Source organism: Passer domesticus, chromosome 6 (genome assembly GCF_036417665.1).
Source record: "Passer domesticus isolate bPasDom1 chromosome 6, bPasDom1.hap1, whole genome shotgun sequence".
NCBI lineage: Eukaryota > Metazoa > Chordata > Aves > Passeriformes > Passeridae > Passer > Passer domesticus.
Window position 1 is genome coordinate 12,196,248 of NC_087479.1, and position 15,481 is coordinate 12,211,728.

General features: G+C 43.5%; 1 protein-coding gene across 9 annotated transcripts in view; it reads right to left on the reverse strand.

Annotated features, from left to right (window-relative positions):
• Positions 1–15,481, reverse strand: part of EVL (Enah/Vasp-like) — a 142,642-nt gene that overhangs the window by 15,203 nt on the left and 111,958 nt on the right. For all 9 annotated transcript variants that reach the window (XM_064423384.1, XM_064423385.1, XM_064423380.1 and 6 more), the window contains one exon: positions 2,981–3,044. In XM_064423384.1, coding sequence (XP_064279454.1) covers positions 2,981–3,044 — 64 coding nt within the window. The remainder of the gene's footprint in view (positions 1–2,980; positions 3,045–15,481) is intronic.

The following is a 15,481-nucleotide window of genomic DNA, read 5'->3' on the forward strand; positions in this document are numbered from 1 at the left end:
TTTGTACCCTGAGACGCACTGTGTGTCGGGGGAAAGAGCTGATCCTGTGAGATGGAGGTGGGTCTGATTTCATTGCCCTGGCCACAGCAGTGCCAGTTCACACATTGGGAAGCTTAACCAGAACATAGCCCTGCATGCACTGGGCACTGCAGGGGTTGCTTGATCCATTTAAGATAAATGGATCCTCAGTGGCTCTGCACAAGGAATAGGCAGTGCCCAATGCCCAGGAGAGCACAGTAAACATGCATGCTGTTAACCTGCAGTGTGTGAGCATTGCAAGGAAAGAGTAAAGGCCGTCCCACATAAAATCACAGAATCACACATTGGATAAGGCTGGAAGGGAGGACTGGAGGCCATCTGATTGAACCTCCCTGCTCAAGAAGGATCCTCTGAAGGATACAATCCCCAGGATTATGTCCACACAGCTTTCGAATATCTCCAGAGAAGGAAATATTCAAAATGACACAGTCCAGAACCTTTTATGGATCGGGAGTCCAAAGCACTTGTAGAATATTAGCATATCAGAATGAAAATATAGCAAAGCTTCATCTGTGTTTTGGTGCTGACTGCACAAAGCTTCTGTTGTCCAGGTGCACATCCAAGCCCGTTTTGGCACTGGCCAGCCCAGCACAGCTGTCCCTGTGGCTGCAGCAGCACCAGCACCCTGTGCTGCCCCTGCAAGCCCCGACCTCAGCTCTGCGCTCTGCTCTGCCGGCACCTTCCCAGGAGCTGCCAGTGCCCGCCTGGAGCCCGGCAGGGAGAGGCCGGGGACAGCTCTGCAGGGATGTGCAGTTCCAAGGGCCCATCAGCAGAGTCTGCTCTTGCACGCTGGACCGCTCCTGCGGGAAGGGATGTCCCTGACCCCTGCCACAAACCCACCCTCACCTGGCTCCTCCTGAAAAGCCTGACAGCTAAAAACCAGACTGCTTGCCAGGCTTCTTGGCAAGTGAACGGATATGGACTAAAGATTTCAACAATATTAAAACACAATTCTGAATTTACCTTGCTGAAGTATTTGGTAATAAAGTTCATTACTATTTTGCTCCACAGTTTCTAGGTCGAATTGGCCCTAATTCATTTCATTTATCTTTAGACCAGTCTTCACAGCGCTGTTTTCTCTTTTCTCAACAGCTTTACTTCATGGTCTGTACAGTAAAGCAAGCTCAACTCTAAGCAACATTTCTATTTTGACTCCTAGCACAGTATTTTAAGACACCTCCCTGTTACATCTTTACTTGTACTTTCCAGAGTCTGCAATGCCGAGCAATTCTATCTTGTTTATATACCAACAGAAGCTTCCAAAATAAAAAATAGTCCATAAAAGTAAAGTTATATTATGTGGAATATAAAGAATATTTTAATTTGCAAAACAAATTTTCCGTGTTTCACATCTAGTTCAATATATGGTAAAGGAAAATACATTATTGTGCTATGGAGGGATCAATCCTAAAGTGGTTTTATGTTCAGAACATGCAATCCATGCAATTTCTAGAATATTGCAGGTTAGTGAAAAAATTATCGTATGTGCAAAGATGAATGACTTTTGAGAAAGTCATAGTTGATTCAACTGGTGTCATTTAAGCTATGACACTTTAAACCAAATAAATAGAAATCTTTGCTTCGATACATACTTTAACTCTTTCTTGATTGTTATGGATGCAACATCATCAATTGCAGTGCTAAAATTTCAATTGTTAACACATGTAGTAAGAATTTCCTGAGCATACTGTCCCCTACCTTAGCTTAGCATTTATTAGCAAAATTTGATGATGAAGACAACTTGATACATACATTTTCCTGATTAAACCTGGGGGAAATTCTATGTTTATTTAGAGAACCAACCTGGAAAATTCCAGTCAGAAAGAACAGGAAAGAAATATGGGTCAAACACCCCCAAATCATTAGGGCTGCTGCAGAACAGACTGAGGCGCAGGGTGCAAAAATCCAAAACAGGGGTTAGCCACTGCCACTTGAAGTCACTGGGGTTCACACCAGCCCTTTCTGCCCTTGGTCAGAAGCAGTTTATGTGTGCCAAATGCACCCTCCCACACATGCTAAAAGGAGAAGTTCTTAAAGTCTTAGGAAGTCAAATTTATTCCAGTTGAACTAAATAAAGCCTGGGATTGGCACAAGGCTACTTAAGGAGTATGCAAGGAGAAAAATACAAGAGAGGACAAATTACACTCTGACTTAAAAAGATATTCTTTAAACATTTGTGTAAAGATCTCTAAAAAACCTTTTAAACAGACAAATTTGCAGGGTAGATACCATAACTAAATTTCCTTCCTGCTTACAAGATGTTAAAAAAACCCCCTAGGCTTAAAATTGGGTCTGCTCTATACTTAAAGAATGCATCAGCATAATTAAAGCTGAAAGTCCTCTAGTGCAGATGCAGTAATATCTAACTGCATCTACTGGCATATCTTATTCCACTCCAGTGGAGCAAAAGGAGCTTTCCTAGGGCCATGTGCCCTGTAGCAGTCAAATAATACCTACCCAAAGGGCTTTTACTGTCTCTAAACAAAAAAGAATAAATAATTTTTTTTATTCTACCACAGTTAAGCTGTGTGAGCTTGCGTGAGCAGGGGCTCTCTGACCTTTGTGATAGCTCTGCTATCCCAAAGTAAATCTCAGGTGAAATATCATTACTGCTGACCCAGTCATGGGTAAATCCCTACTAAACCTCAGGTCCTTCTCAGCTATTCATAAAGGTACAGGAAACTAGTTTCCCTATACTTTCTTTATAGTTTTTGAGGCAGGAAGACTCCTGACTACCTACCTAGCAGAGTTTACCTAGAGTGTGAACTTTGGCTCACCTTCACCCTTTAACAGTCATTACAGAATCATTAACAATCATTAGAAAACATTCAGAACCAATTTAAAATATGTATAAGCAAAAAGAACAGTGCTTACTGGTGAACAAGGACTGCATGTTCATCCAAGTTACAAGCTAGAACCCTGCCACAGCTGATTCACTCACCTTCTCTGTGCTTCCATCTCATCTGGAGATGGACCATTCTGGATCTGGCGCTGGGCAGCTGGACCTACAGAAAAAAATGAGAAGATGCTATTAAGAAAGAAAGCAAATGTGTCTGACTGAAAAAACAGTGCCACTCAGATTGTTCCTCCACCTTACTATGACAGATAAACCTCAAGCATTATTGTCTTCTCTTTGCTTCATTATTATTTTTAGCTCTTTTTTTTCATATTAGACAAATCGTTGACTCCTGTACATTTTTATTGCTACTGGGAGAATCCAGGGGCTAAATGTGGGAGCAGATTTGTCCAGAAACTTGGCACCACGGTTGCTGTAGATTACACTAATCCCTTGGTGATGTGAAGGCCTGCAGTTTTGCAAAAGTTGTCCTGCAGAAGGACAGCCCATTGCACTGGGATGCATTTTTAGCTTTGACATGGTTCAGCTCTACCCTTCAAGTATTGTTCTGTGCTTGCACAGAAATTCAACTGCCTCGCTGAGTCTGGGAGCACACATTGTGCTAACTTGTGCTGCTCTGATGCTGAGCTGGCATCAAAAGCTGCCTGATGGAAGGTGCAAAGAGATGCAAAATTATACAAGACTTTTACAGAGGTGACTTTTTACAATGCTGTGGTCTTCTGTTTCTGGGGGATCCCCATCAAGCTGAGCTTTCACTGGCATCCACCAACAAAAGCTGACTATGCATGTGATCATTTAAGTCTCCTCACTTGATTGATCATTTAATCTCTGTTCTCAGACTTTTAATCAAGGACACTGACACCACATGCTATTTTCAGAAAGAAACAATTTTTCTGAAAATAAAAATAACTATTGGTAACAATAATGGTCTTGCATTTATTACAAGGACTGTTCCATTCATTTGAGGAGGTGGGGTTCAACTGTGATTAAACAGATAAGACTTCTATTAAATCCAACAGCAATTTTACTGATAAACTGAGAAGGATGTCAGTTATGTGCAAGAAATCATTATGCCTACCTTATTTTTTAATTTTCAAATGTAAAACATCCTGCTTTTAAAAGTTATCCAACAAGAGCAAATCAGAATTAAACACTTACAAACCTAAATATGTCACTCTCAAATAGTTAAGCATATTTATCTCTGTATTCTTTATGTATTACTGCCAGGCTGAATGCTATCTGAAAACCAATTAAGAAAATATGAGAACAGGAAAGATGGCAGAAATGCATTGTAGTTAGAAATTCCAGAGCACTGACTGATCCTGAGGAATCTGTGCATATTTTTTAAATGTGTTTAAGGACTAACATTTGAAGTAAGGTACACAGAACCTTCTGAAAACCAGGCCTGTGTATTCTAATTTTGGGTCTCCCAAAAATGAAGCCACTGACAACCACTAAGCCAAAAGCTCTGACATTTAAAAATATCCTATGATTGTACATGAAGACAGTTCACTTTAATGACTCATGACAACACAGTGCTGTTTATCATAGGTCTTTGGCAAACTATTACAGACAGAAATGCCACATTTTGTAAAGATCACACGAAATGATGAACGTGGGGAAGCTGGTGATTGTTTTGGGAAGCGAGCCTCAGGGAAAAACTTAGCAAATATTTGGGAACCACCCAGCAGGCAGCCCACGTGAAAGGAGTTTAAGGTGTAGCAGGGAAACCACACGTGAGGAAGGCAGGGACAGCTGTCAGCCTGCTCACGGGCACGGAAGGCAGGGATTAATTTCATGCTCGATTCTGTACATGCATGCTCTGCCGTGCACGTCCAGCAGACAGCTGTGAGGCTGAGGGGGTTTCAATTCAATTGGAATTCCAGGCTTAATTCCCCTCCACATTTTTCGGTATTTCTCAGACAGAAGCAGACATGAACAGTGAGTGCTCTTGGTGATGCCACCCTCATTCGAAGATGCTTCTCTAGTTGTCCTGTGAGCTGCCTCTGACCCTGCCAGCCTTTGGGAACAGCCTCACAGAGAAGAGCATTTCTCAGCACAGTGACCAGGAGAGTTTTGCTGCTGACCCGTTTGCAGCTTCACAGCTGCTGGGAGCCACAATTTTAGCAACTAATTAAGGCAGGAGATACTCTGCGAATGTCTGTGTTTCCTCGCTTCGTTGCTTTGCAATAATTAACCACGCTTTTATAGAAGCATCTTGTGATTCAGCTGAAGGCAGATTTTGGGAGCACACAGATGTTTTCCGTGTTTATTTTTTCTCCTCCTACTCAACCACCCCAGCAGCCACTGTGCCCTTCCCCAGCTGGCCCTGCAGACAGCCAGGGGAACTCCTGGCACAGGGCACTGCTTTGTGCTGGGTGTGGAGCTTCCCATGTGCCGGCGCCTGCTCCTGCACTGCTGCGCAGAGATGTCCACGTCTGGAGCCAGCCAAAAACCAGAACAAAGCTGTCCCTGAAGGAAAACCCATGCTCTAGCTTCCACTCGTGCCAGGAAGGCACGGACTCACAGTAACAATGCCATCCTTTCTCTCCTGCTGGACAAGCTTCAAGCAATGTTTCTTTTCCCTCTTTTACTTTGGCTACATGTGCAAACAACACTGACTGCATACCCTTAGAAAAAAGTATCAAACTCGTTTATTTCTCTGAGCAACCGGTGTTTTGTGCTTCTTCAGAACCGCAGGTCCAATCTACTAAGACACTTTCATTCATTATACAGAATGGAAGCAGCCCCCGCTTGGGGCTTTTGCAGCTCCTACAGCCTCCATGGTGCTTATGGACCAGCGTGGTGACAGCGGTGGGCTAAGGAAAGGGTCCAGAGTCAGAGCTGAATTAGAAATATATATGAGCTTTCAATTCATGATAATGAAATTTTTTGTTTTACATATGAGAAAAACATGATGATTTCATGCAAAAAATACAAAGCTACAAAGCCCCAAAACCACAAACAAACAAATTAACACACACAAACCCCCAGCAGATTATGGGAGGAAAAGAGGTGTCAGAGAGACACACAGCTCTTCCTCATTGTTTGATGATTCCAACATATACTTGGATTGTGGGAGACTCTGGTTCAGCCATTAGGTCTGATCTGTCATTGTTTATATTCTGACAATGTGACATAAACTGCTTATCCTGACAAGAACAGAAGAAATCTTTCCAGATTACAACTTTCTGCAAAACTTTTATTTCCAACAGCAATATCTTTCAAATAAATTGGCACTTTCTGTCAGAAAACCCCAACGTATCAGTTGTTGAAAGCATTTCTGACTGATGCTAATCCCATTGTCCCTGTTCAGGTACTGGTGTGCAGACCCACGCTGGGACTCAGCGGGGCAGGGTATTTTTTGGGTTCACCGTCAGCCCTTCTCTTTCCCCTGTGCACCTGGAGCTCTTTGCTGCCGGCGGTGCTGCTGCCCCACTGCCAGCAGGCCAGCCCCACACTGAGGTGACATCCCTGGGGGCTGTGACATCCCTGGGGGCTGTGACATCCCTGGCTGCTGTCCCCGCTTCGGGCAGAGCGGGAAGCGCTCTGTGTCCCCACCGGCCGCCACTTCCCCATTCACAGCCTGCCTGTAATTTTAGCTCCCTTGCCGCTGTTGGGCAATCCCGCTGCTGCTGCAGAGCCTCTGTCAGCACTTCGACACCTGCCCTGCCCCGGGGGCCTCAGGCTGGTGGGCACTGCCCGGGCTGGAGGTGTCCTGGCACAGCCCCACTGCAGTGGGAACAGCAGCGCTGGTGACGAGCCGTGCTGCTGACACTCCCTTAAACTCATTAGTAGAGACAATTATCCTGGACAAAGCGCTCATCTAATTAGCCTAGATAAAGCCCGTAGATAAAGCAGGGTGTCTCCACTCGGGCCCAAGTGAGTGCGGCCGGAGCTGATGACACGGCAGGTCGGGCTGACCTAACTTTCCATGGCGAGCTGAAGGACTGAGGACCGGGATCACTGCTCCCTGCAGCTGGGCAGAGCCACGGGGCCACCGTGGTGTTAAAAACCAGAGCACGCTGCCGGTGCTAAAGTGATTTCAGCATTTATTATTATAAAAAGGCCTAAAGCGAGGGGCCCCGCGGGCCAGCAGGAGCGCTCCCGTCGAGGATGCTGCAGTGCTGGGTCTTCTCAGCAGCGATGTCCCCGATGGAACGGCACGGCTTCAGTGGGTCAGACGCCCCTTTTTAGCCTGTTTTTTGTCCCTTTGGATTGGTTTCTTTTTGGATCCTTCATTTGTATGAAGGTTTAAGGCGCTTGACTGACCCAGGACAGTTCTGTCCAGGCTGGCTCGTTTCGCTTGGGGCGATGAACTTTGCTTAGGTGTGTTGAGTACCGTACTTCTTATAACGACCATTTTAACCCCTTTTACCATAACCAAACTATCAGTACATGCTTAACTATTATCAACTACTTGACAACAGTTTCTAACCTATTTTTCACAATGGCACTCCTGTGACAGGGGGCTGGGACCCCACAGGTCCTGCTCCTGCCTTGTTTGGTTTGATGAGCAGCAGCACCCCAGCAGAGAGAGGAGCACACCCCACGAAGGGAGTACAGTGTCACAAAGAATGCTTTCAGGCAGTTTGTCTCACTCCAGTTAAACATTAACTTGAAATAGAGTTTCAAAGAGTGTTACTCACAGGCTGGGCGCCTCAACAGCATTTTAACAGAGTACATTAAATACCTTCTATAACATCATTTACACATGGACCAAACTTCTCCTCTGAGAACTGCAAAGAACTTTATCAGCCTTAATTAAGCTGTGAGGCAGAAGTGACTTGATTACACCCAGGCCGTGTCTGCACAAATAAAATTTGGTTGCATCAATTTACCTACAGGTGAGATTTGCTACTGACACAGTCAAAACTATGTAAAAGGTCACCTAAGGCATTCTTATTCTGATGCAGACCAAATTTGGTGTGACCTGAGGCAAGTAGAATGCAGGAAAGGAGTATTTCCAACTCTGTGCCAGAAAACCTTCTCTAACCTCCCTTCCTTGTTCCTTGGTGACCAACAGTGCTGTAAGTCTGTGGCAGAGCAAAGTAAAACACATCTTCTTAAAATCATCCCCAGCAACGCTTTACATAACCTGAGTTTACCTTATATCACACTGGACAAGGAGCAGTGTCTATCAGGTACCAACTCTCAGCTGAATTCTAGAAATTCCTGTCTTAGAAGCTATTAAAAGCACCATTCCCAAGATTGAAACTGCTTTGCTTTTATCTTTTACTTCGAGATTACTTTAATCTAACATGAAACAGGCCCTGCTTAAAGTGAAGTAAGGGTGTGAGCACAGGGGGTCTGTATGAAGTCTGTTCATTTGAAATAAAAACTGATTTAACATTCAATGCTGAAACTTTCTGATGCAGATAAGATTTAAGGACAGCGACAGAGCTGGAAAAACAAGCCTTGTATTTAACATGGGAATGCCCTGCCCTTGTATTAGTTCACACCTCTTCAAAGACATATGTACAGGTGCTTATGCTGTGCAAAGTCCTTTTCTTCCTGTGTTTTTTTTAGGAAAAATCAACAGATGGAATTGCAAGGGTCCCCACATGCAGAACCACACAGCTGTGCACGTGCACTGAGCAGGATGGAAGACGTGAGAGCCAGAGGGGAGTTACCAAACAAAAAGGCTGTGCAAAGATCCAGTGCTAAAAGATTATTAGAAAGAAGTAATCTTCAATTCACCAGAAGTGCTACTGAGCACACCAATATGAAACTTTTGACTCAAATGCTAAACCTGGTAATTCCATTATTTTGCATAAAATATGATGGCACTTGTTTGATCCTCACTGTTCATTCATCATGGCACTGGCACAGCATTTGGTAGTTTTTCATGCTTGTGTCTTCTTTTCTTCCTCCTGCACACAATACAGATGAGACAGTGCTAGAGCAGCTCCTGCTGCAAGCAGCTCCACTCTGACAGCAGGGGTCACAGTAAATATGTAAAGGACATGGCTTGGCTGCATTTATCTCAGCACCACTGCCTCAGCTCAGCAGCACAGCTTGGGTTTCCTCTCAGATAAGAAACAGTACAACCAGCTTTAAACAAGATTTAAAAATACACACAGGTGACTGTGCAAACAGGAAACCTTCCACAGTGAGATGGCTCCATGGCCATTTGGGTCAGCATCTCCCCAAAATGCAGCCTGCAGTGGTGCGAATGCATCCCCATAGTTAGGGCAAGCAACAGGGATGGGAGCCCATGTGTTCTGCTATGGGATTCCTGTATTTTATCTGGTGACTGATCAACATAAAATCGAAGAACTGTGTAAGAACTGGAAATTATTTTCCTCTCAGCAGCTCAGCTCTAACAGGAAGCCAAAAACACACACTGATCTAGAATAGCACGAGATTTTTGCAGCAGGGGAAGATGAGCAAGGAAAGCTGCAGTTTGCCTGGGCAGGGGAAGTGGCTGAACCTTGGTTCCTCATTTCCCAAGGAAGTGCTCTGAGCACCTGACCTTGGGGATGGCAGCCCAAGGGAAGGAGATGGCTACACACCCAACTGGATCAGCCCAGTGCTGCTGACCTGTGCAGCGCTGTCTCTCCAAGAACCAGAGAGAAATTCTGGCAAGGTGAATGCAGGAAACCTCTGTGAGATCAGAAAAAGATGGAACTCGAGCATAGCAGGGGGGTTCTGTTTACTGAGCTGAGTGCTGAGCAAAAGAGAACTAATTCAGCAACGGCTTGATTATGCATTGCTGAAATGGAGGTGGGCAAGGCAGCCACCTGCCAGGCAGCTCCAGCTGGGGACTGCCAGCACCTCCCTCCTTGGCAGGGCTGGCGCAGGGCTCTGATGCATTTAGAGAAGCAGCCTTGTTTCCACAGGCAGTTTCATGATAAGTTGGATCCCATTCACAGGCATCCAACTTAATTGATGACCAATGCTTTTGTTAGGGGAGCTGCCTCTGGCTCTGAGAAAAATGTTATGTGCATAGGAAAGTATAGGAAGAGTAATTTTACTTTTTTATCATTACAAAAAGGAAAAAAAAAGAAAAAAGGAAGGACATCATTGAATTTCTAAGGGTGTAATTTCAATATTGGTGGCTTTATAAAGACGCTCAGGGAAGATGATGGAAGATGTCATCAATCAGTGCCAGAAATAAAAAAGTAATCTATAAAATTCAGGACCATAGATTATCTTAAAAAAATAAAAGAAAGTAAATTAACCCCACAGTTACTAGTAGCAAGTAAACAAGTCCCCAAGTACTTCTGTTCCCTCCTTTTCTTCATTGTTCTTCAGAATGTGCATCAAGCCTATTTTCCTGAACATCCAGGATTGAAACTTTCAATAAAGGTGAAGATTATCTCATAATCTTGTCCCTCTAGGCAGTACTGGAGCTTTAAGAAAAACACCAAATACCATCAGAATCTCATTAAAATCAAGAGCACAGGCCTTCCTGAGAAGCTGGCACTCCCCCACCACTGCAAGGGCATTCAGTCACTGGATGTTCCAAAGAAGCTTAGAGTGGAAATCAAAACACACCATCTAAAGGTATGGTTTATATTGCAAAGACACTTTCCTGAATTTGGTTTTAGTGAGGACATGAATTGTTTCACTCCAGGATCAGTGTCCCAGCAGAGACAGGGACACTGCAATGGTGGCCTCGTGCTCTGCAGCAGGAGTGTTGCTGAGCTCAGAAAGCACTTTCCCTTGGATGTCTCAAGCCCCACACATCTGTACTGTGAAATAAAAGCTATCTGCTTTTACCTAAGTGTGACTCTGTGTGTTTCTGCACCCAAGTGCATATACCTGTTTATACCCACTTCACACTTACATTTCTTTATGCCAAACAAAAAGCAGGGATTTGATTTTTCTTTTTTTTTCTGATAAATTGAATTTTTGAAAATTTTCCGATATCACTTTTGAAAATTTCTGAAGGGGAAAAGAAGCCAGCCACTAGCACGGACAGCAGTTCAATCAACTGGTATTTACACACATTGCTAGTCAAAAATCATCTCTGGTTTTGCTTAACTATAGGATTTATGACACATTAGATCAGAAATGTGTATATATATATATATATATATATATATATATATATACACACACACACCCACTGCAGCCTGGTGTAGCACTCAAGGCACCAAAGCAGCATGGGCTATTCTAGGCCTATCTCCATATACAGCCTTGCAAGGCAAGGCTCTCTATTTTCAAGTGTCTCCTTCCTGTCTCCCTACTGGTAGGACAGCAAACCCCTCAGGAAAGTCTCTTCCACCACGTGGAGAACAGCAGGGCCTATACGTGCATTCAAACACTATGCACACATAGAAAACACCATATTAAAAACACACAGTTTGCATCTAGTTACTGGTTAAGATCCAGACAAGATTCATTTTACCAAGATTTAACTCCCACCACTGCTCTAAGGCAACTATGATGGGTACCTGTACCTGGGTAAGAGCACTGGACAGAAGAGGACTTTTCTACAAAACAAAACTAAATGGAGATATATATTGGAAGTTATGAATAAAAACCAAAACAACCCAACCCAACAAAGCACATGAAAAAATAGTACTAGAAATAGGCAGGATTCCTTGATAATTAAGATGCAGTCTTAAATAAATTCAACAGATAAAATATTCAAATACAGCACCTGATCCCATTCACACTTACACCCAAAGCCAAGCTTAAGGGAAGCAAAAGTCCCACTAACTAGGGAGACCCAGAGTAAACCCACTGATCTCTGCAAATCCTCATTTCCAGAAGAGCTAACAGGAATTGACAGTCACAGGTAGGTAGGTCACTATGGAGAAAAAAATGGGCAAATATCCCATTAATTATAGCAGGTATAAGATGCTGCACTTTTTAATATATTATATAAATTTGATATCTTATATAAATTTTTTTTAAAAACATCATTTATTCCATGAGTGCAGATGCTGTTCACTAGCAAGTAAAAGCAGAAGCAGCCCAACACATTGATACAGCAGTCCCACATTCTTGCTGTAATGACCTCTCCTGATTTAACAGCCCTAACTAATGCCCGCATCTCCCCAACCTAATGGCTCATTTCTCACTAATATTATCTCAGCCTCCTACTGCCCGCCTGCCTGAATTAAAAGCAAATTAAAGACAAACCATCCATCAATGAGCTACAACTGTAAGTGGCTTCCCAGCACAACAGGATGGCACAGACCATCTCCATGCGAAAACGAGCACCCCTTCCCCCTTCCCGCAGGAGCACGGCATGCAGCGGGGAGGTTTCCATCACCTACAAGACATTCGGCACAGGATGATGCAGTCGCAGTGGCAGAGGCAGAAGCAGTGCCAAATCCATTCCCTGCTGACCATAGTATGGCCGCAGCCCGCTGAGCGCACTCCCGGGCACCCTCCGCATGCCCGCCCAGACCGGCTTTCACCAGGTGTAATCGATCCCCTCTGCAGCAGCACAGCGCGCCCGGCCAATTAAATATTTAATTGGACCCTTTTCCTCACCTATCACAACACTTTGGGGTGTTTGAAGCCTTCATTGTCTGGACTTTCACGTAATGCTGCGAAAGAAATAAATTGTGTTTTCTGCCTCCTGCCCCAGTCAGACCTCCCTGTGTCCACCTACATGCAAGCAGTTACAATAAAGGTGAAGTGTGAATAAACAGAAAGTTCAGTTGTTTTGGGGAAAAAAATGGCTTGTGTTGAACATGAAGGATCAAGTTCACTGGTAGCTTCTGAAGTCAAAGGGGTTCAGTGATAAATGTTGAGCACTAATCTTAAAATGTAAGTGTGAACAAGATGTCTCCAGAGATATGTATATGTGGCCTAAAATCCCCATCTACTATTAATATTCTCTTCATCATCCCATCCTATCTGATCTCCTCTGATCAAAATACTTCACCCTTTTTACTTTGCCTGCTAATCACTTTCCTCTTCTATATTTAAGCGTGGCAGGTCTTCCAGAGGCAATCCAGTTGAAGTTAATGGAGAGTTTGTATGAGGAGACTAAACAGATTATTTATTCACTCTCTACCTCTGACTTACCACCTTTGATCCATTTCTTTCCCTTCTCCTTGCCTTTGCATTATTCTGTCTGCTGGGGACTTCACACAGCCTAATGCTCTACTCCTCAAGCAAATTCATAGCTGGTTTAGGGGATATATCTCCACAGCTTCAGTGACACTACTCTGATGTAGATCAATTGGTATTTTGACCCACTGAACACAGCAGCTAAGTATTTTATCTAATATCTGACTTTTAGAATATGCTGAATAAAAAGTCTAAGTTTTTATAACTGTAAGTTACCTATGGTTACACCAGGTGAAACCCAGGTGGAGCAAGTTCATAATTAGCAATGTGTCAGAGCCACTCCTATCCTTCTCAGGCAATAATTACTCATCATAACTGAGGAGTTACTCACTCTCTGTACCTGCCTCCCACAACATTCTCAGAAAGACTGATATGTAGATACTCTAATAGCAAAGCTGCTTATCATATGTTTTCTAATGCTTGCTGCTATGAATTATTTATGTCCCATTTTGAGTCTACAATATCAATACCTCTCAGGTATTCCCCACTATCAGATGGAGCACAACAAGCATTAACCAATCAATATCTGAGACAGCAAAAAAACTCTGTTAATAGCAAACTATCTTTTTCACTGTGGCACACAGATGGTGCAAACTCTACCTGTATGTGCTCATTGTTTTCTGCTTGCTGATTTATAAAGCCAATACTGGTACTCCAGAAACGTGAATACTAAATTCAAACCTGAGTGTAAATTCAGGGTCTCACAGGCATAATTGTAAAACTGCAGGCCATGTTTTATATTCAGGACTCCAGTTTTCGTAGAGAACACAGTATCATCAAACTATTTCATTCTCAGTTTTGAGGGCACTTCAAATCCTTTTTGTTCTCCTGTGCTTTCTTCCTGTATCTTACACTGAAGGACTGAAGGGAAGCATCTGGCTGATGTAAAATATCAGCTAAGCTCTCCAAAGTGTTCACTTATTCTGCATTACCATTGGAATCCCCTGCTCTCTCAAAAGGAAACTATTACACAAATGTAGGCAATTTAAAACGCTGTATCAAACTGATGACAGAATCTGTAAACCCAGAGATGTACAACTTAATTCTGTCCTAAGAACACATCTAACTCTTTCAGTGACTTGTTTGGCTGAGACTATGTTACCCCGTATTTTCTTTATTATTTTCTTACACACTTATCTCTGACACAGTGAGGTTGTGGTTTCTACAGGGCTAAATATGGTAATGACTAATAAAAAAGCTAAAAAACATCCTTCAAGGCCAAACAGCATCTCAGAGACTCTCAAACTGATCTTACAGAGATTAACAAATTCCTACAGATCCTTGGGCAGACTTACCACCTGCACAGCAAACTCCCTGCCAACAGTCTGCCATGGAGCCAGAAAACCAGTGAGTGGGTGTGATAACTCCTGCTTCCACCCCAGCCCCACCCTCCCCCAAAATTTCAATAGCTCATTCAAACACAACCTGGGGCAGCACAGCCAGGGCCACCATGTGACTGAGTAAATGGCAGAGCAGGAGCTCATATGGATTGGGAACAGGCTCTCTCAGAGACTCCACCACCTCTTCTGATTCTGAAATAAGGACTGGTCTCCACAATGCCACCAGCAAGAGAGTGACTCCTTTTAAGTGGAAATAGCAGCATGGGCTACAGGAAAAAATAATTAAAGACCCTGAGAAGGCAGTTGCCCCAGACAGTATGACATGAGCCACCACCTCTGCTTCTACTTTGGATAAACAAAGTTATTACTTGCTGGACACTATCAGTGTTGGTCCAAGTTTGGGGGAGGGAAAAATCTGATATGGCCAAAACCATTGTAAAAATACTAACACCTGCACTGGGATTCCTAAATTGTGGTACATGTGCCACCAGCTGCATGCAAGTCATTTTAAAGGGATGCTCTATCGTGCAGCACTGGGCATAACCCCACCCCCCCCAGAAATCTTGTCATTTCTTATTTGCATTACTTGACCCTCACAAAGGTTACAGCCCAGCTTGCTGTGGCAGCACAGATGATTCCTGAAAGAGCAGCATTTTCAGATGCTGTGCACCTAAAGAGATTTTAAGTAACAATTCAATTGACCACCTCTTACTTCTGTGTATAAAAACCCTTGACCTCAATTTGAGCATGAAGCAATACCAGCTGGCTGGAAGGCAAGCACTCCCTGAACAAACTGCTCCTCTAATCCTTGCAACAGGAAATCAATTGTGAAAATTGCATTTTGACAAATATAAATCATTACTGACAAAAAGGTGGACAAATCCCTCTTGATGTCCAGCACTTACCTGGTGCAGCAGCCCGCTGGAAGATGTGCTAGAAAAATTCTTCTTTTTTAAACAGAAGTTGGAAAACACTAATTCCACAATGTGCAGCAGTGAAAATAAAGGGCAGCTCTGATCCTGCAAGTGGTAGCAGGCAGGCAGGTGACTCTCCTACATGAAGCCTTTTGCAGGAAGGCTGTAATTATCTGGTTGAGCACCTACTGATTGTATCTGGAGACTGTGCGCGTACGAGCCAATATGCAGCTGATACAACTCATGTCATTTTACTTTCTGTACATTTTGTCCTCAATTGAAAAGGGTGCTTT